Below are 21,033 nucleotides of genomic sequence, written 5' to 3'. Positions count from 1 at the left end.
TTTATACTAATTTACAAAAATACTAAAGATAAGTTTCTCTTTTCAAAATATATAAACCCATTTCACACAAATACTTACTTCCATCATTATCTTAATTTCTTATGGAAGGCAAGTGGTCCACACTTTTAAGTATAAGCCATGTTCCTACCCTCCCTTTTTGACTCAAATCCTTCTCTTTCTTCCAATTTTTTTGCATATATAATTCCATTTGTAGAATAATCAACTTATTGGTAATATCAATTAGCAGAAATGGAGGACGATGAACGGCAACAACAAGAAGAAATGTCAACTGAGAATGGAACAACATCAAAAGGAACTGAGAAATCTAATAGTACTCATAATCATAATCATAATCATCATCATCCTTTAGCACAAGCTGCAGGATCTTGCTCTTTTCCTGGATTCTTTGGAAAGCATAGGATGCAAGCTGCAATATCCCACCTTAATAACCAAATCATTATCATTCAGGTCAACATCTTCTTCTTCTTCTTCTTCTTTTAATTTTGTGGTCAATTATTTCCTTTTGTTATACAACTGTAATCAGTCTATTATTATTATTATTATCATGTAGGAAGAATTGGAAGAGCTTGAAACAATAGGTGAATCCTCCACCGTATGTGAAAAGTAAAAACACACTCATTCTTTCTCCTTTGATTTTGTTATATATCCACTCCACATTTTTTTTATACCAAACTAATATATATTTCTTTATAAGTAGATGGAGTATGAGATGTAGAAATTATATTAGTTGAATTCCACACGATATCTAATAATTAAGAAAATGAGTCAACTCAGTAAATACTTTCTAACAAAAATAATACTAATAATTAGGTATTTTTCTTATTTCAATGGTTTCTAATTACCTAAATTAATATCTATTTGTGGTTGTGCAGTGTCATTTCAAGCATTGAATCCATTCCTGATCCACTCCTTCCAATGTAAGTGATCATCTTCATCCTAGCAACATTAAATCTAAATGAACCACGTTGCTTAATATCTATTACAATCATGTTAGGTGTACATTAACGTCAGCAATTAAAATCAATGAATATAAAATACATGTTGTAATACAAAATACACATTAAAAATAAATTAAACAATATACGTATTTATACACAAATACATAGTAGCTAATTTTAGTAAATAAATAGTATTATTTTTGTATGTCTTAAATGTGAATATGATGAAATTAATGAAACATATATATGTTAGCAGGACTAAAGGGCCAGTAGATGCTACCTGGGATCGATGGTTCGGAGGAGGCACCAACAATTCCAGAAGTCACAAGCGTTGGATTTAGAACTCTGACGATAGCATAATTCAGCATCTGGAAGATTGAAAAATAAAAAGGCGATTCAAGTGTACTATAGTGTTGATGAATGTGGTCGTAAAAGTTAGATTTTAATGCCGTTGATGTACCAAAAAGATTGATAATGTGTAACTAAATCAATCTTTCTTTCTTTCTCTTTGAATTATTCATTTTATCCTTTCATCTTTCTTGTTATTACTGTAATATACTACTATGTAATATTTATACAACAGCTCATGGCTATGCCACGCTGGAAAGTCAGTTATGCCAGGCTGGCAAGTTAGTTACAATTAGTTTCTCATCCTCTCAACTGCTCTCTCCAAGGAGCATTGTAACTTTGTAACTGTTTTTCCTCACATTGTTCAAATCAGAACTTGTCTAATTGAGTTCGACTTCTTTGATCTCAACTTGCTTCGTATCCTCTCCTCTTGATTTTCTACAATTTTGCAAGTTCATAGTTGTTGCAATGGTGGCACCAAACTCCGGTGTGAATCGTCCTGGCGAGAATCCAGATTTGGTGCTCGATTTCCTCTGTTGACGGAAACAAGCCGCTCTATGCACATTGCCCTACACTGCAAGTCATTCTTGAGCCGCTGTATCGCTACCATTTGAGGTGTGCGTGGGAGAGCATCAACATGATGAAAACAATTTGATTTTACAATAATGAGTTATAATGTACAGAGATATGCAATATGTTTTTATCCTGCACCCATCAATACTTGCATTTCTAAATATTCATAATTTATGATTTGTTTAAAAATTTAAACAATCTTAATTGCTATAAATGTATACACAAAATACCAAATAAAAAGTCGCAACAAAGAAATTCTAGTCAAGTACTTCAGACAATAACCTCATCAATGTTAACCAAAACCTGAGGGAATGCCTAATGCACATTCAGAAATAAGATTTCGCTTTCATAATTTCTCAGGTACAATCCAATCCAAGTTTTAAACTGGAGCACTGTCAGAATATAATATTACAAAAGGAAAAAGAAAAAGAATCACCAAAATGCCAAAACTGCCGTAATTCACAAGCAATACGTGTATGTATCATAATCACAAGATGTATCAAAGTATATCAGCACTTCTGTTACAAGCACCAACCAAAGAAACCATTTGCAAGCATGCTCTCTGTATATGCATCAGCAAGATATATCATCCAAACCGCAAAAACAACACCACAACAATGCCCTTTTAATCAGCTTTATCTTCCGAGCTCGTCCTTTCTGATACTTCCTCAATCTCAGGGCTAGCATTAACGGGGCTATTGCTCGTGATTGTGCTCTCAGTTGCAGAAGCAATAACATCCACGGGGTTATTGCTTGTGAGTAGCATGCTCTCAGCTGCAGAACCGCTAGCATATTTTACTGCCTCACTTTCATAAGCTTTCGGAGACCCCATTCTTGGGGATGCCCGGGAGATATTGCCATCTAATTGCTTTGGTTGATTCAGGGCATGACAGTGGGGGCAATAGTATGTTACATATGGGAAATCCTCCTTCCGAGCTAGACCTGAAAGGACATAAGTATATAAGAACATGCAGTTCTTGTGCCACTTTACTCATATAAGATTATTGAACAAAACAAAAAAGTAGCACTGCTACAATCATCTCTATTATGCTATGAATGCAAAAGCACAAAAGGGTATAATGTCCCATCCAAGTTCCAATCTACTAACCATTATGCATATGGCAGTTGCCACATATGAGAGCATAAGACTGGGTAGGATCCTCGCCCACAAGCAACGCTGCAATTTTAGCAAGCCATCCTCCATCTTGTGAGGTTGAACTTTGTGGTTGGTGATGCTCAACAACAAGATGATTATACTCAGAAGTCTGAGTTTGATCAAGTCCCCCGGATCCTCCAACTAAATGTTGTTGATCAGGATTAAATGGAGTAGTTGCCTCTGAACTAGAGGATCTAGCGGGAGGTTGTTTTCGATTTCGAAGTCCACTTGACTGTACAAGTTCAACATCATTGCTCCTCCCCATTGTAGCAGTGGGATTTAATTCATCTCCCATATACACCCTCAAACCTGATTCTGCACCCAACTTAGATGCCAAAACAGTTGCCGCAGCTGCTTTTGCGGCTGGATCTGGATCATATCTCTGCAAACCACAATTATGATATACAATGTAATAAACATGATATTGAAAACCATTGTAACAAGCCTTGCTACAAACAATCACCTGAATGAGCTGTTGTGTAGTGTAATAATTTGTCTTTTCCTTCAGCTCATCAATTTTTGCTTGCCTTTCTTCTCTAAGCCTTACAAGAATTTTCTCGTCCCTGCGATCACCTATTAAAAAAGCACAAATAATTATTGGATCTGATTTACCTGGGGCATATTCAAATTCTGAAAATAGGTTATCAGTGCATAAATAATAAATTAGAATCCAATTTTAAAACTGTTAATTATTAAAACTGCTCCTTTTAAAGCATTATGGTAATGAATTTTTTCAATAAACTGTTAATATCAGATGCTGCTCCTTCAATCATTCTCCCCCAAACTTAAGTTTCATTGGAGAGCAAAGAAGATTATACTGAGCTATCAATTTGACAGCGAAGATTTTTTTTAAAAAAAATAAGAGTAATTATCCAAATTATTTCCTAAAGTTTTTAGAATAGACACTTTAGTCCTCCGAAATTCAAAATACACAAAACAGTCCCCAATATTGATCTCCGTTAGACAATACACCCCCTCCAATTTGATCTGAAGAGTGAAGTACAACATAGTCCTCGAAGAGTTTAAAAATCTCAACAGTTTCGAAAAATTTAAAAATTCCAAAACAGTCATTTTGATTATGGATAAAATTAGAGGATTGTATTGTCTAATGGAAGTGAACATTAGGGACTATTTTGTGTATTTTGAAACCTAAGGGACTAAAGTCTTCAATATTAAAAACCTCCGGAACTGATTTGGGTAATCACTCAAAAAATAATAATAAATAAATGAAAGCATTCATTGAAGAATGAACTAAAGAAAAGAGTATGCCACTGGTCCTAACAACTATTTAAGTACTTTGATGATTTGATCAATGAATTTAGTCAGCAATGCAGAGAAACTCAATTTTGAAGCTTTCTGATTCTAACTTTCAGATAAATGGCACAAATTCTGATGAAAATAAGAGATTTAGAACTCTTTCCATATATACTGTATCTTGAATAAGACCACTGGAAGACATTGAATTTGGATATCACAACACAAAACTAAAGATTCTATTGACTGCCAACTAAGCAACACTGATGTAAACTAAATCAAAGTAGAACACACCCTATTCATCTGAAATTTTGCTTGTTATTTTGTTAAGATATGTACATGCGTGCACGTCACACATACTAGCTTCTGCAAGATGTGTACGTTAAAAAAAAATATTATGACACTTACAAATCCTCACAAAGCTAACAAAGGTTGAATATGCTGCAGATGCTAATACAGGCAAAAGAAACATTGGCGAAACCCGGACTGCCCTCATCTTCCAATTCATATCCACAGATCTTGTTGTCATGATAGCATAAACTACAGCAATGACCTGAAAGTTCAAACCATTTTAAGCAAAATTATTGTATCTTTTGTTTCCAATACAAGGGGAAAAAAAGGTTACTGTTTAAGACCATGAAAGCAACTTATTTACAGATGTTAACCAAATACACACTTTATTAGCTGTTAAAAAAAAAGCTAATAATAATAATTTATAAGTAAAACAAACTAATAAATTGAATTGAACAACTACTGTAACTGATTATTATTGGGTTCCTAATATGTAAATAAGTTGCTATGCAGTTCTTATGGTCATAAAAAAGTGCAACTTTCACTAACACAGATCGAAGTATGCCAGCAATGCAGTTCAACATTTTGACTCCATGAAATATTCACATATGCTGAGGGAAAAAAGAATGCTTCTCCAGAAGCCACTCAAACTATCATCTTAAATGCACAAATTATGATAATCTGAAATACACATTAATCTTTAGATTTTAGAACGCTATCTAGTAATGCATGGAAAACTGACAAGAAACACTGGCTGGAAGTGTGATAAACTGTCATATAGCAGATATTCCATACCTCTAATATAACAGAAAATACAATTACATTCCAAGATATCTGCCTCCAGGATCGTGACCTCCTTTTCATTCTAGAAAGAACTGCAGCCTCTTCTTTAGATATGTATTGGAGCCTCTTCTCAAAATCATCCCCATGTAACCTAAATAGTCCATTCCAAATTCCAGAAAGGAACCCTCTGCGCTTCTGTCTCACATTTTTGGTGGCAGTAGTACTTGGCTCTTTCTTTTCATCTTCCCCAACTGCTTTATCATCAGCCATCCCTTTTTATTTCCTGTAAAAACAAACATTTTTCATAATAATCAGAACAACAATCATACACACAAGACTGCCCCAGTTCAATTAGGATATTCACTACCAAGTACCAACACGCAACATCTAGATTGCTGCAAGTAAAAAATTTTATATGAGAAAAGATGAAATAGCAACGCAATTCAAATCAGAATTATGACGTTCATTTGTGCCCGTGTGTATATTGAATTAGAACTTTCACTATTAACACACTAAACTTAGATAGCTACAAGTGAACCTTTTATAAGGGGATATGTAATTCAAATCATCATCCCTCAAAAGCTGCGTTTTAAGCAGTTTCCACTCCCTCGCATAGCTTTAATTATGCTAAGCCGGAACAATTTGGATAGTAACCCATTCAATCTGAATTTTCTTTTCCTCCATTTAATTGAATAATCAGGGATAAAATAAGTGAATTCTTATATTGCTCCACTTCGGCTCAACTATGGTATTCACTACTACTTATATTGCTGCAAGTGAACAATTTCTACGATCATCACAAAATGAATAAATACACAAGAAAAAGAGCAATTTCTTTGAGAAATATCAAATGCAGGTAAGCAAAATCCAAAAAGATACATTTGAACTAATTCCCACTCCTTTACAATGCCTCGATTGCGTTCATTTCATATTATAACACTCAATTCCAATTTTTCCTTCATTTTTTTTCTTTGTCTTTTTTCTTCTCCCGTTAATAAATTCAATAATAAGAAGGCGATGGGAGATGGCCGTGAATTGGGAATACAAAAGATCGTATCAACAACGGAAGAACGCCAATCTGAGAAGGTTGTAGAAATTTTACCTTGTATTCTTGTTTCGCTTGGGATCTAACGCGATGCAATGAAGCAAGGTGATTCGATGATGATATTGGAAGCAATGATCAAGATTCAGAAGATGATGATAGCATTCAGGAATTTCGCTTTTCGGGGTTTCTACTTTTCACACACACACACACAGAGACACGCAAACACGCACGCACGTTCAGGCTGCCTTTTTGAGACTTCATCTCACCCTCTCTCAAAGCTCCTGTAATGCCTTGTTTGGGTGAGTTTTTTTTTTTAATTTGAATTATTTTTTAAAAAAATTTAAAATAATTATATTTAAATATTTTATAAATTTTTTTTAATTTTCTTATATTTGAATTCAAAAGTAGGAGTGTTGCTTGTTAAATAGAGAGGTGTTAATTTTTTTATTTTTTATTTTATTAGATATATAATTTTTACGTTAAATTTGATAAAAATTTAGATAAATTAGTTTTTGTCAATATTTAAAAAATCATAATAATTTTTATATAAATTCCTTCGTATAGATGAATAATCTGATGTAAAAATTAATTTGCCTAATAAAATAATAATTTACAGAATAATTGTGATTAAAATTTATTAAAAATTAAAAAATTTAATTAAAAATATTTTAAAAATTGATTTAGGTTATTTCTCATAGAAAAACAAAAAAGTAGTGTTCATATTAGAATAACTAAAAAAGCATCAGAGGCAATAGGTGCCTAAGTAAGAAACTAAGAATCCGGAATATTTTAGTTGCTTTACTTGTTTATCCATTTTTTTTTACTTTACACGATTCTGGAAATGTTATCTTTGGAAAAAAAAATTATAAATAAATTTCGTGTGTAGAAATCCCAATAATATTAAATACAAGTAATTTTTCTATAAACAAAATAAGTTCATATGAACAGACACATCTAACATGAAAAGTATTGTCTATTTGTCTCATAATCTCAGAGAATATATGGTATAACAGCAAACCGACTACTTGGATAATCTTCAAATTTCTGATGATACCACCTATGTGTTTCCACTGCTGCAAATGACAAATTTGCCAGCTGAACCAAGTGAAAGAAACATGGCAAAGGGAAAAAAAATCAACTAAACGTTTTTTCCACCTTCAAGAATTAGAAAATCTTGCTAATCTAAAATTTATGTATTATTACCACAAAAACAAGAAGTAACCATATGGTTAGATTGGACCATCCAGTAGCAACTACAAAACTGCCGTATATAACCTTCATTATTGTGAAACATTAGGCATATTTAACATCATGGATTACATAATAACATAAGGAAAACAATATGGGAGAAAAGGAGGAAGGAGGGGGGAGGGGGAGTGTTACCATTTCAGAGAGATAATGTGGAGAGGAAACAATTTCAAACCAATCACCGTGAGGAATTGCATATTCCTCTGCTTGTCTTGAATTTCGAAGCGAACCCTAGCAAAATTATAAAATTCAGACAAACACGACAGAAATTTAAAAGAATGTTAAGATTTTAATGTCAAGTTTCAAGTGGACATACAAGAATCTTATGGCATCTTTGTTGATGAATCCAACCCCAAAAAAAAACAGTCGCGCCGATCCAATGTCTCCATCCAAGTCTGAAAAGAGGATTTACAACTTGCCAAAGTTCTACCTCCACTGCTGGCATATGATCCTTGCCTATGACGATGAACTTGGTGACTAGATTTACTAGGAAGTAAAACACATCTAAGGCGCAATCAGCACATAGTGACAGTGGTGCTGCTAGGTAGAAGCTAGCTTTGTAAAAACAAACAAACCAATCATTCCCATTTTAGTGTTTGCTTGTATCCAACCAGTGAGTGATAAATAACAAGCATAGTAAAAGAGAAAGCAGAATTCATTATTCATCTAAGAAACAGATCATAATCCTTGAAACTAGATTAAAATTTCAAATCAACGTGCAGCACTTCAAATATACCTAGGAGTAGTTACATATATATGGAATTAGCCATTCACAACTGCAGGGTTCTGCTTGCTTTTCCCATACTTTTCTTAGAGTTTCTCTTCTGTTTTAGTTTTCTTTTAGTACGGTACACAAGGTTTCCAGTCCAAACTTTCCAAAAAAATGTATCTCCATGGAGCATAAATCTAAATTCCATGTTGTCACATTCATAAACTAGTAAACTACAAAGCTTTTTGCCAGCTAGAACATTGCCATACCCATCCCCCAAAAAGTTTACGGCAATTTATACACTACAATGTAGCAAATGCATAGTAGCTGAACAACAATTAAATCTTATGTATTAAAATATGACAATATCTGTCATAAATAAATGTTTTGTAGCCTGTAGAAAAGAAATTAAATCAAAGTAATTCAATAAGAACAGAGTAATTCACTATGATTTCAGATTAATAACAAGTAAATAGGCCCTTCACACACACAATACCACATTAGGAATATGTAATAGTCAAAATTATTCTAATAAAAAAGAGAAAGGGAGTTCCAAGGGAGGTAAATTAGAAAGATTATGAAATAAACTTACAACATTCCAGTGAGATAACCAAGGACGTGCATGCGGGCAGAGGGGCTATATTTAAAAACATATATGGTTTCAAATAGGCGTCTCAACACTTGAGCTTCCATTAACAAAAGAAGAAAAACAGCTTGCCAAACAGCATGCCTTTGAAGCATTGTAGTTGAACCAGTTCCCAGAGCTGAGCCTCCGATCAAGTAGCTTGTAATGGTAGAGTATGCAGATGATTCCCTAACCGGTGGCACCATGGTGTATGCATAACACCAAGTTGTAACAAGCAAGAACGTTGTCCATATTGATGCAACAATATAGAAATGCAAGAAGAATCTCTGAGGGAGTGTGAATTTCTGCAAAGTCAAATAAAATATATTGCACACTTTCAAACTTTCAAGTACCCCATTATTCGATGGATCATATATTCACATCTATTTTAGTAAAAGGCAAGAAATTTGTACAATGGCAATGATAAAAGTAATAAAAATGAAAAGGGTATATAGGGGAGTGAAACTGATTTATTTACCTGGGAAGATGAGTGCATGATTTTTCCCCTTCTAGCAAAACCCAACAAGATTGTATGGAGAAAGTTGAGTTTGGGAATTGGGATTGAAGCGATGAGAATGGGAAGTGTACCAGCGATCCATGCTAGTCTCAACAATTGAGGAAGGACCATATGCATCTCCAACTCCATTACTATAAGATGACGATGATGGAATCTTCAACTGAGAAACATAGTCATTTTTGTGTACAAATTCTAAAAAATGTAGATGCAAATTGTATTGATTAATGTGTGCAAACTCTGGTAAATATAGATGCAAATTATATGTTTCTTGTATGTAAGCACTTGTAAAAATGGGTGCAAATTATTGCTATCAAGTACCGGCCCAAAATCATGTGCAAATTCTGCAAAATATAGATACAAATTGTATTGATTCATGTGTGCAAACTCTGATAAATATTGCTATAAATTATGTTTCTTGTGTGCAAATACCTGCAAATATAAGTGCAAATTATTGTTGGCCAAAAACAATAAATTTTGATGGCCCTCAAACATTCCTCATATATATAAAACAAGTCTTGGATACATATTGTAGGGTAAGAAGCCAGCAGGCTGTTGTATTCGTAATTAGACTCACATGTGTTCTTGATTGGTTATTAAGTGTAGGCTGTGTCCTTTATCTTTGTTTATATATTTTTGGTCTTTGGGCTTATTGCACTCCAACGCCCAAAAAATAAGTTCAATTTATGCCACTTAAAAGAAAATAGAGTTACAATACCCAAAAACAAAAATTGACATCATTACCTAATTCCAACTTTGTTTTCATATAATATCTTTTTCATATATAACCGTCAATAACACTAAATATTTATCATTTTTACTAATTTTATATTTATTATGATTATTATACGTATTATATAAATCTCGTCTATTATTAAAAGATATGGTACACTCTCATCTCAGATAGTTTGAATATGTAGACACAAATCGGTAAATCCTATGGAAAGAAAATAGATCAAATGGAGATAGATAAGTTGAGAAGGAATGAGGATAACCCAAGATGACCATACACAATATAATTAAATAAAATTTATGTATAAACCAAGGTTGAAAAAACCAAACCGGTCAGTAAACCGATCAAGTAACTGGTTTAATAATTTAGTGGTCCAACCAGAATCAAACCGTGATTGAATCGATTTAATTAAATATAAAATAAAATTATTAAAAATATAATATATAATTTTAAATATTTAAATTCAATTATTTCTACTAATAACATTCCATACTTCACAATTTCATCTAATAATTTATCTAAAATTTATAATTAAAAGTTCACAAAAAGTTCAAATATAATGAAAAACACACTAACTCTGAAAACCCTAAACACACTAAACTAGTCCATGAATCATGATGCATATCATCCTTTTGTGTTTGGAAAACAAACATTGAAAAGTCATCTTAATCTTCATTGTGTTTGAAAATTCTGTTCCTATAACTTCACATAAACGTAAGTCCAATGTCAAATTTCAAAATAAAATAAAATAAAATAAAACTGAAGATAAATAAACGAAGACTTGGTGCCATCACTTTCCCAGAATCATGATGCGTATAATCCTTAGTCAACCCTAAGAACAATTTAAAGGAAGGATTTAAACCCTTGTTATCTCAAAAAAATTAACAACAATCAACAATATTTAACTCAGAAAATTAACTAACTCAACAAAATCACCAATCAACGTTAAATCAGAAAATTAACATTAACTCAGAAGTCAGAACAAAGTTATTATTAACTAAGAAGCAGTGGAGGCAAGGAGAAGGTGACGGCGAGGAGAAGACGGCTGGGCGCAAGCAGAGACGCTCGCGATGAGAGAGACTAAGTTCTGAGAGAGAGGGAGAGCGCTGGAAGAGAGAGATTCCGAGGAGAGAACAAACCACTGCTACACTGAGAACAGGACCGCGACGGAGAAACAAAGAGCACCGGCGAGAAAACGGACCACAGGAGCGATGTGAGAGACGGGAGAAAACAAAGGACCCCGTGGGTTTTGTACACGCGAGCGACGCCAATAGGAGAAGGTGGAGGCTAGGCCGACGGCGACGACACCCTCTGGTTGACAGAGAGTAGCTCCGGGATGAAGAAGGTGGGGCATGGGTTTGAATGGCTGCTATGGTTTAGGTCTCTCTTCTTTGATGTGGTGTGGGAATCCCACATCTTTCTCGCTGGGAATCCCACTGTTGATTACACCTGTTACTCGTCTCCTTCTCCACTCACTCAAGTGTTGATTCTATCTAGTCCGATAAAAATTTGTGGTCGTTGTTCTATTATTATTACAAGAAAAAAAGACAAATTGATCCCTGACTTTTTGGTTCACGGACATTAAAGTCTCGGAGGATTTAAAAATACATTTAAATCCCTGATCTCTTCAAAATCCGGACATATCGATCCCTGAGTCTAATTTATTCAATTTTAAAAATTCTCTCACGTATGCATCTGTATCAACCAGGTTTCGTTGAGTCTGACAAACCCAAGTGAACATGAGGGATCAATATGTCTAGGTTTTGAAAAAGTCAGAACCTTAAATGTATTTTCAAATCTTTGGGGACTTAAATGTCTGCGGATCAAAAGGTCAAGAACCTATTTGTCCTTTTCTCTTATTATAAATATTTAATAAATACATAAAAGTAAATTTTACCTATTAATTCATTGCATAGTTATAACTAGTAATCGAACCGATCAGAATATTGGATCGCTGGGTCAACGGGTGGGTCACTAGTTGACCCAGTATCACTTGAATAAAAATATAAAATCATTAAATATAAAAGCCTAAAAGGCATGGTGATATAAACAAGTAAAGAGCCTTTGATACAACAAGACAAGCACTCCTTAATAGGATTCTCTTCTGCAGAATTATGATCCGCATGTTTATATTGGACACTTCCAAACAATGTTTCTTCTCTTATGATATCCACATAGATTTACACACAACTTATTTCCTTGATAGATAAATGAACATCACAAACTTTTCCTCTTTTCATTATCTAACAAAATCTAGATATTGCCAATCTTTAACATGATAATCAGCACTGATGAATTCACAAGCAACCTTGACCATGATAAAAATTCCCTTGAACCAATCATCTTCCTACTTATCACTATTTATAAGCTCAAAACAATGCACACAGCAGCTCCCAAAGTAAGAAACACCTGAATAATTTTCTCTTGAACAGCTTTGTAGAACAATATCAGAACAATCCCTTTGATTAAAACTACCATGAGAGTTATTCATCTTCATGACCTATTATCTAAACAGTATAACTAATCATCAATTTATCTAACGAGCATCAATTTATCTAAACCAATTAGCATCAATTTATCTAAAACTACATTAAAACTGAAAATACTAAACATAAAAAATTAATAGAGATTAAAGAATAACTGAACAAAATAAAACAAAAATCACCTACAGAAGCAGAAGTAGAAGTTGAGTCAGGGACGGAGCAGCTTTGGAGTTCGGAGTTTCAGCACAGCCACACCTAAATCAACTTCAACATTACAATTACAGGCTAAGATTCTCTAAATAGGAACTATTTATTCTTAAGTCATAAACCTAAAAAATTTAGCGAAAATTATGGTATCAACCCTTCAACAATACTGTCAATTTGATCAGAAAATTGATTAAATTTCAGTTGATGATTTACAGCAAAATGAAAAATTAATTAATTAGGAAAAAAGAATGCAAGAAGCTGTGAAGTGTGGAATGGGAACTACGGAAGAAAGGGCCAAGGGAAAAACAGGGGAAGGCAGCCAGGGACTCACCACAGCGGCTCGGCGACAGAACCGGCAAGAAGGAGGCGACGAAGCAACAAAGACGACGACGTCCGATCAAGGGGCAGTGTTTGCTGGTCGCCTCGGTTTCTTCTTGACTGAGCCGGCGACACGAGACCAAGGAGGGCGACGACACACGAACTACAGAACGCCAGCGACTATGAATGAAGACGACAAGAGAGTTTGACAGACGGGACGGAGTGCGCCACTGTCTGCGTGAAGATGAGGGTGTCACGGGTGATGAGAGGGACCACAGAGCCCAGTGAAATTAGGGTTTTGGAGTTAGATGATGATATTTAGAGATTTTTTTTTATTTTTTAATAAGCATGACCGGTCTGGGTTTTGAAAACTGGCCGCGTCAAGACGGGTTTCAACGGGTCAATACGGGTTTTGAGACGCTCGCGGTAAGAGAGACTGAAATCCGAGAGAGAGGGAGAGAAAGAACCACTACTACACTGAGAAGAGGACCGCGATGGACAAACAAAGAGCGTTAGCGAGAAAACGGACCACAGGAGCAATGTGAGAGACGGGTGAAAACGAAAGACCCCGTGGTTTCTGTACAGGCAAGCGACGCCAACAGGAGAAGGTGGAGGCCAGGCCGACAGCGACGACACCTTCTGGTTGATAGAGAGTAGCTCAGAGAGGAAGAAGGTAGGGCATGGGTTTGAGTGGCATCTAGGGTTTAGGTTTCTCTTTTTTGATGTGGTGTGGGAATCCCACATCTTTCTTGCCCGGAATTCTACCGTTGACTACACTAGTTACTCATCTTCTCCACTCACTCACTCTATATTTATTTATGTAGTTGATTCTATCTAGCTGGATAAAAACTGTGGTCGTTATTCTATTATTATTACAAATATTTAATAAATAAATAAATAATTTTTTTATTAATTTATTATATAATTATCAAAACTAACTGATAATCGAACCGATTAAAATATTAAGTTACTGGATTAATGAGTGGGGGTATCACCTAAATAAAAATATAAAAGGCGTGGTGATACAAACAAGTAAAGATGGATCATATATTCACATCCATTTCAATAAATGGCAAAAAATTTGTACAATGAGAATGATGAAAGTAATAAAAATGGAAAGGGTATATAAGAGAGTAAAAGTGATATATTTAGCTTGGAATATAAGTGCATGATTTTTTTTCCTTTTAGCAAGACACAAGATTGTAGGGAGAAAGTGACTAAAACTCCAAAGTGGTCCCTGAGATTGGACGAGTTACCCATACTTGTCCCTGACTTTCAAAATTCACTAAAAGCATCCCTGACATTTTGCTCCGGGACCCATAGTTGCCCTTCAACCCTTTCCGACGCCAAGTCAGCAAACGGAAGGTTGATCTGGCACCTCCCTTGCCACGCTGGAGCCAAGCGAAACGACGCAGTATCGATTTGGCGCCCAATGAAGAAGTAAACGACGTCGTTCATAAGCTCCATCCCTTGAAAACGGTTTGCCTTCAGTCCCATATTTGTTTGAACACTCTCACACTTCCTCTCCTCTCCTCCACGCTCAGTCTTCGTCTTCTCATTCTCCCATCAATGGCAGCGACCTAGCTTCGTCTTCCCCATCTCCTCCACTGTCACACGTCGTTTGAAGAGTTTGGTGTTCCTTAGTCAAGTGGTTTCTCTGTCTTCTGCGTTGTTGAAGGTATGTGTTGGTTGAAATAATTTTTGAATTTATTTCATGAATCAAATTATGATGAAGGTGTATGATTGTCTTGTTACTGTGTTGGGTTGTCCTAGAGTTTCATGGCTGCATTACCTTAAAGGATTGTGTTTAAGAATTTTTGTTAGGGCAAAGGGTTTGATGTGTATATGCTCTGTTTTTTTGCAATAAAACAGAGGTTTTTTCAATAGTGGGTTAATGCATGGTGGTGACAGTGATATTAATGTATAGGGATTTTAATCGATGTTGAAGTCGTGTGATATGATTGTGTGAGTTTTAATGGTTTTGATTTGTTGGTGCAGATGGATGTGTTGTTGGATATAATGTTTCATCATGGAGGAAACTTTGAGAAAGATGATGAAGGAAAACTGAGATATACCCCTGATAACTTAACCTGCCTAGGTGATCTGGATGAGGATACCTTGGACGTTTTCTTCATAAGGAATTATTACAAGGAGTTAGGCTATGACAAGATCCTTCATTTTTGGTGGCTAGTTCCCGGGAGGACGTTAGAAACAGGATTAAGGAATCTAAACAGTGACAATGAGCTTAGAGAGATGTGTTTCCTTGCTCACAAGAATAATGGATTGGTGGATGTGTATTTTGAACATGGGGTGTCATCTCCAGATTATTTACAAGATGAGGAGGAAAAGGCTGGCATGGATGCAAAAGAAGAAGGTGCCATGGTCACTCCTAATGACAAAGTGAGGAACCCCAACAGTGAATCCCCCCAAGACAAGGCAACGCCTGTCAACACCATTGACATTCCGAACCCTCAAATTAATCTGACTCCTCCTAGTAATCCAACACCTCCAACTATGCCAGAATCTGTCACGAATCCAAAACCTCCAAGTCAGGAAAAGCCTCTTCCCAATCCAAATGATCAATCACAGGCAAAGCCTGCTACTTATCAAAAGCCAAAACCTCCCACTAATCCACAGCTGAAGCCTCCTACTAATCAATTTGCAAAGCCTCCTACTAATCCACAGCCGAAGCATCCTACTAATCAAAAGCCAAAGCCTCCTAGCAATTCAAAGTCGAATCCTCCTACGAAGCCTATTCTCCCTAAAAGTGTGTCAACAGCAACATCCAACTCCACACTAAAATCCACCTTGAAGAAGAAAAAGACAACAACCACCTCTAATTTTAGGCCTTGTACGAGGAGTGTTGCTAAGGGAAAGGCAGTGTTGAAAGCACGACAGGAGGGAGGTGATGCACTATCGTCTGATTCATATGATAGTGACGAAGATAGTTTGTATGAGCCAAGGATCGAAGATAGTTCTTCGTCTGATGATGATGATTATGATAATGATGTTTGTAAGGCTAAGACCATTAAGGAAGACATCAAATTTAAACATTCTCCTGCTGCTGCGTTTGCTAAAGATAAAGAGCAAGTTATGAGTGAGGATGATGCATTTGTTGAGGAGGTCTCAGATGGGGATGTGGACCTAGGCTTTGTGGGTGGAACAGGGGATGATGCATATAATGCATATGATCCAGGGGCTGACTCAGACGGGGCAAATTCATGGCATTCTGAAGAAATGAAAACTCCCCTCAATTCAGAGGATGAGGGGGCAGATGAGGACTCCGAAGATTTTTGTCCTGTGTTCAGAGAAGGTATAAGGTTTGAGAACTGCAAATGGAAGTTGGCATGAAATTCAACACAAAATGGGACTTTAAGGAGGCTGTAAGGGAGTTCACAATCCAAGAGGGTAGACGGATTAGGTTCAGGAAAAATGACAACGTGAGGATGAGGGCTACATGTCAGGTGAAAGGATGTCCATGGGTGGTGTATGCATCAAGGGATCATGAAGATACTTGTTGGCAAATAAAGACATTCCTTAATGATCACACATGCCCAAGGGAAGATAAGAACAGGGCAGCTAACAGAAATTGGGTGGCGAGTAAACTAGTCAAGAAGATTAGGAAGTACCCCAATTTTAAGCATTGTGATGTAGCCACTTACTTCAAGTCAAGGTTTGACTTGACCTTGAACAAGAACTCAATATCAAGGGCCCTCTTTGATGCACGTAATGCTGTGTTTGGGGATGAAAAAGAACAATACAAAATGCTGAGGGATTATGGTCTTACACTTCTCAAGACTAACCCTGGATCAACAGTTGAAATTTGTTGCACTCCCCAACCTCAGTCTGATCCAGTATTTGATAAAATGTATGTGTGCTTGAGTGGTTGCAAGAGTGGTTTCAAAGCCGGATGTCGACCGTTGATTGGACTGGACGGTGCTTTCTTGAAAACTCAATTTGGTGGACAAATTCTATCGGCAGTGGGTCAGGATGCTAATCACCATATCTACATCATTGCGTGGGCAATTGTTGGAGTAGAAAACAAGGAGAATTGGAAGTGGTTTCTTGAGTTGCTACACCAGGACCTTGGAGACTATAGGCAAAATGGGTGGTGCTTTATCTCTGACATGCAGAAGGTATTCTCTAATTCATGAGTATCTTAGAAAATAGTGGAATGTTAGTCATGAATGGATATGAAAATTGCATGCTTTGTTATATGTTTACTAGAAAATTCCATGGTTTGTTATATGAAAATATCAGGAAATTGTATGGATTGTGTATATTATTAGTTATGAGTAGAGATGAAAACTGTCTGCTATTTATATGCTGAACTTTAATAATGAGGATGAGCCCCGATAGATATGATGGACTTATATCAGTATCATTTCTCAAAAACAGGGACTATTATGTGTAAATTGATGAAAGTCAGGGACTGTTATGTATAAATTGTTATAAGTCAAGGACTGTTATGGTGAGCGTCAATGAAAGTCATGGTCTATTATGGTGATATGGTATGTGGTTTTGTACACAGGGTTTTTGCCGGCAATGGAAGAGGTGATGCCCCGTGTTCATCACCGCTTTTATGTTTGGCACTTGTGGCAGAATTTTAACAAGCAATGGAAGGATTTACAACTAAGATCCTTGCTGTGGGAGTGTGCACGAGCCACCACGTATCAAGAGTTCAGAGATAATATGAACAAGATCAAGATTATCAACGAGGATGCATGGGCGTATCTATCAAAGTGGGGAGGAGAACACTGGACCAGGAGTCAATTCAGTCACAGGCCTAAATTGGATAGCATATGTAATAATGCGTGCGAGGTATTCAACTCAAAAATTAAAGAGGCCAGGGCCAAGCCAATCATTACTTTGCTTGAAGGTGTGAGAATGTTTGTCATGAGAACAATAGCTAAGAACAAGGTAAAATTAGCTAATCATGTGGGTAAGTTACCACCAGTAATTCACAGTCGTCTGGAGAAAGTGAGAAAAGAGTCAAAACATTGGCACCCAATATGGACAGGTGATACTGGTTATGAGATATTTGAGGTACACGGTTACCCAGCCAACCATGTTGTTGATCTAGGAAAACACCTATGCACATGTCAATTTTGGATGCTGACAGGTGGATTTTATTTTGTCCAATGTAACATTCATTCATATATTACTACCTAACACTAAGTACTAAATTGATTCATTCCTGTTTCGGATGTAGGAATACCCTGTGTGCATGCGTGTGCTGCACTAGCTAGGGTGAACAAGAATCCAGAGGATTTTTGCCACAAACTAGTTACTATGGACTCATATAGGGAGACATATCAGCATCATATTAATCCAATTCCTGGAACCTGACCCCAATGCTGAACCTGATCCGAATGCCACTGATGATGCCAATGTTGGTAAAGATGCTCCGGCTGATGATGATGACACTAATGTCCAACCAGTTGAAGTTGAGATTTCTCAACCAATTTATTCTGAACCAGAGGAGTCTCAGCAGGTAATCAACTTATTTTTCATCTAATGACAACTTGTAAATTGTTTAGTGTTATGTAATTATAACCGCACCATCTGATATACTACAATTCTTGTAGGCTACTGAAGTTTGTACCATCACTAAGTCAAGACCGGATAAGCTCCCACCAAAGAGAAAGTCATCTGTCTCACCAACTTCTGCCCATGAGCCAGTGAATCCCATGCAAGGTGCTAGCTCAGGAACAGCTGCAAGACTTGGCAGTATCCTCAAGTTCATTCCCACTCTGGGATTCAAGGCACCAAGAAAGAAAAATTGAAGACTCTTGCTTGTTGTATTGGGATGTATTTTGTATAAGACAATTTGAAAGTAATTTTGTATAGCAATACCATGCTTGTTTGGTTAGGATTACTTTGTTACCAGACATATGCTTATGTTTATTTTGTTAGCAGCACCTTCTTATGACTTTGTAAGGCAGTCAAAACTTATGAATCATGACTTTGTTATGTTAAAATGATTAATATATTTTGCTATTGCTATATTTTGCTATTACTATATATCCAGATTTTCTTTAGTGGTACAAAAATAGTTAGTATCAACAGGTTGGCTAACACAGTTACATGTTGAACAACTTTTTTTCATTCATGCAAATATTACACATATGAACTCAATCGCATCATTACTCAACATTGAGATCAAAGTTTGCAAAATACCACTAGTAAGAACAACAGCATTACAGAAACAACCACAAACAATAATTTGATCATAAACTTTTGACTCCTAACATCCGATTCTAATTTTTCCAGCCTCCAACCTTTTGTCATCTTCTGCTCTTCATTATAGTTAAGACTTTTTGATTTTGCAGGGACAGTCTCTTGCCCAACATCTGCCCAAACAAACAAACCATACCATCTTTTACCAATTGTCTGCAGTCAACGAATGTTTCAATAACCAAATTAGAAGTTGGAGAAGGAATGAAAAATCAGGAAAAATCAACAATTACAGCTAACATTATAATTTGGGCATCCAAAAAAGGGCTTATTTGGGTTGGAATGTGTCCCAGACCACCACCGGAGCACAGGTCGGCAGCCGCAACCACACCATTCTGGTACACGCGTAGCCCTACTACGATTTTGGGTCTTCGCCCTATATCCATTGCTTGTTGACCGTATCGAGCTCCCACTGTCTATATCCATTGCTTGTTGACTGTATCGAGCTCCCACTGGCTTGCCCTTCACCTCCAAACATTGCTTCAGAGCTTCAATGGTGGTCCAGAATTATATTATGAAGGAGAGAAGAAGAGATACTAGTTATAATAATGATTCTTAGGTTTTAGGGTTTTATTGGGACCAGGGACCACATTGGGTACAAAATTCAGATTTGCCACATTAGCTAGCCGTTGCTGGCTCCAGCGTGGCAAGGGAGGTGCCAGATCAACCTTCCGTTTGCTGACTTGACGTCGGAAAGGGTTGAAGGGCAACTATGGGTCCCGGAGCAAAATGTCAGGGATGCTTTTAGTGAATTTTGAAAGTCAGGGACAAATATGGGTAACTCGCCCAATCTCAGGGACCACTTTGGGGTTTTAGTCGGAGAAAGTTGAGTTTGGGAATTGGGATTGAAGTGACGAGAATGGGAAGTGTACCAGCGATCCGTGCTAGTCTCGGTAATTGAGCAAGGACCATATGCATTTCCAACTCCACATATTCTTAATATATAAAAGTAGATACATAAGTATGCACCATATTATTTTTAAGTTATTTCTCTTATTCTACTAACGTCATGTCAGTAATATTGTTTACGTGGCAAAATTTTAGAAACAAACAATCAAATCTTGCCAAATTTCAACCACTCAAATCTTATCAAATCAACTTTTATTTTTAAATTAAAAAAAAAAACTAAAAAACAGAATAAAAAACAACAAAAACACAAATTAACATCTACCCAAAAAAAACTTCTGAAAACTAAAGAGTTCATTATTTTTCTCATGCTTCTCGCCTGAAAACTCCTTACTCTTCTCATGCTTCTTGAAACCCTCTTCTTCTTGGCACCTTTTCGTACCAAGATCCTATTTCCTCCATGCTCTTCCGGTATGAGCCATTGTGTTTTTCTCGAATCAAATTTTACTCTTCTCATAAACTTAAAGGTAGATATACTTAACCTATCTTTTATCTTTTTTATTCATAAACTTATTCTTTACCAATCGTTTATACTTACAGTACTTGATTTCATATCAACGGCATTTCAACAAACTCATGAGAATATATCTTCTATAAAGTAAGTCATTTCTTACACATTGTGAGTCGATGAGTAATTTCATACC

General features: G+C 36.1%; 4 protein-coding genes across 7 annotated transcripts; 2 read left to right on the top strand and 2 right to left on the bottom strand.

Moving 5' to 3' along the window:
• The first annotated feature begins 180 nt into the window (after nt 1-180).
• On the top strand, nt 181-1,716 carry LOC107463123 (guanine nucleotide-binding protein subunit gamma 2). 2 transcript variants are annotated; one of them, XM_016081865.3, is made up of 4 exons: nt 181-468; nt 572-624; nt 894-938; nt 1,213-1,716. In XM_016081865.3, the coding sequence occupies exons 1-4, from the start codon at nt 250-252 to the stop codon at nt 1,298-1,300; spliced, it is 405 nt and encodes a 134-aa protein (XP_015937351.1). In that variant the 5' UTR covers nt 181-249; the 3' UTR covers nt 1,301-1,716. The 2 variants fall into 2 exon arrangements, with proteins under 2 accessions (XP_015937351.1, XP_015937352.1); XM_016081866.3 differs by having other exon boundaries at nt 187-468; nt 1,216-1,716.
• Nucleotides 1,717-2,205: 489 nt separating this feature from the next.
• LOC107463079 (uncharacterized protein At2g24330) lies at nt 2,206-6,682 on the bottom strand. 2 transcript variants are annotated; one of them, XM_016081812.3, is made up of 6 exons: nt 6,467-6,678; nt 5,377-5,647; nt 4,699-4,843; nt 3,500-3,609; nt 2,989-3,418; nt 2,206-2,822 (listed from the first exon to the last, which is right to left on the bottom strand). In XM_016081812.3, exons 2-6 carry the CDS (start codon nt 5,632-5,634, stop codon nt 2,506-2,508), a joined length of 1,260 nt encoding a protein of 419 aa, XP_015937298.1. In that variant the 5' UTR covers nt 5,635-5,647; nt 6,467-6,678; the 3' UTR covers nt 2,206-2,505. The 2 variants fall into 2 exon arrangements, with proteins under 2 accessions (XP_015937298.1, XP_052109492.1); XM_052253532.1 differs by having other exon boundaries at nt 2,989-3,609; nt 6,467-6,682.
• A 627-nt stretch (nt 6,683-7,309) lies between these two features.
• Nucleotides 7,310-14,044, bottom strand: LOC107463066 (polyprenol reductase 2). Of its 2 annotated transcripts, none has more exons than XM_052252990.1 (8): nt 13,260-14,044; nt 12,648-12,976; nt 9,470-9,639; nt 8,959-9,296; nt 7,974-8,208; nt 7,793-7,888; nt 7,613-7,684; nt 7,310-7,504 (listed from the first exon to the last, which is right to left on the bottom strand). In XM_052252990.1, exons 2-8 carry the CDS (start codon nt 12,733-12,735, stop codon nt 7,400-7,402), a joined length of 1,104 nt encoding a protein of 367 aa, XP_052108950.1. In that variant the 5' UTR covers nt 12,736-12,976; nt 13,260-14,044; the 3' UTR covers nt 7,310-7,399. The 2 variants fall into 2 exon arrangements, with proteins under 2 accessions (XP_052108950.1, XP_052108951.1); XM_052252991.1 differs by having other exon boundaries at nt 7,613-7,670.
• A 2,549-nt stretch (nt 14,045-16,593) lies between these two features.
• LOC107462968 (uncharacterized) lies at nt 16,594-17,400 on the top strand. The gene has a single exon (XM_016081658.1). It carries the CDS (start codon nt 16,594-16,596, stop codon nt 17,398-17,400), a length of 807 nt encoding a protein of 268 aa, XP_015937144.1.
• The last annotated feature ends 3,633 nt before the right edge of the window (nt 17,401-21,033 follow it).

The sequence above is a fragment of the Arachis duranensis genome, chromosome 8 (assembly GCF_000817695.3).
Source record: "Arachis duranensis cultivar V14167 chromosome 8, aradu.V14167.gnm2.J7QH, whole genome shotgun sequence".
Taxonomy (NCBI): Eukaryota; Viridiplantae; Streptophyta; class Magnoliopsida; order Fabales; family Fabaceae; genus Arachis; species Arachis duranensis.
The sequence above is the reverse complement of the archived record's forward strand: the minus strand, read 5'-3'. Positions and strand labels throughout refer to the sequence as shown.

Coding starts and splice junctions, on each gene's coding strand:
- LOC107463123 (XM_016081865.3), top strand. CDS start 250: ATGGAGGACGATGAACGGCAACAACAAGAAGAAATGTCAACTGAGAAT. Junction 625..893: donor TCCTCCACCGTATGTGAAAA/GTAAAAACACAC, acceptor GTGGTTGTGCAG/TGTCATTTCAAGCATTGAAT. Junction 939..1,212: donor CCTGATCCACTCCTTCCAAT/GTAAGTGATCAT, acceptor TATATATGTTAG/CAGGACTAAAGGGCCAGTAG.
- LOC107463079 (XM_052253532.1), bottom strand. CDS start 5,634: ATGGCTGATGATAAAGCAGTTGGGGAAGATGAAAAGAAAGAGCCAAGT. Junction 4,844..5,376: donor TATTTTCTGTTATATTAGAG/GTATGGAATATC, acceptor TTGAACTTTCAG/GTCATTGCTGTAGTTTATGC. Junction 3,610..4,698: donor TGTTAGCTTTGTGAGGATTT/GTAAGTGTCATA, acceptor CTTTTTTAATAG/GTGATCGCAGGGACGAGAAA.
- LOC107463066 (XM_052252990.1), bottom strand. CDS start 12,735: ATGAAGATGAATAACTCTCATGGTAGTTTTAATCAAAGGGATTGTTCT. Junction 7,889..7,973: donor AAAGATGCCATAAGATTCTT/GTATGTCCACTT, acceptor TAATTTTGCTAG/GGTTCGCTTCGAAATTCAAG. Junction 7,685..7,792: donor CACATTATCTCTCTGAAATG/GTAACACTCCCC, acceptor ACAATAATGAAG/GTTATATACGGCAGTTTTGT.
- LOC107462968 (XM_016081658.1), top strand. CDS start 16,594: ATGAAATTCAACACAAAATGGGACTTTAAGGAGGCTGTAAGGGAGTTC.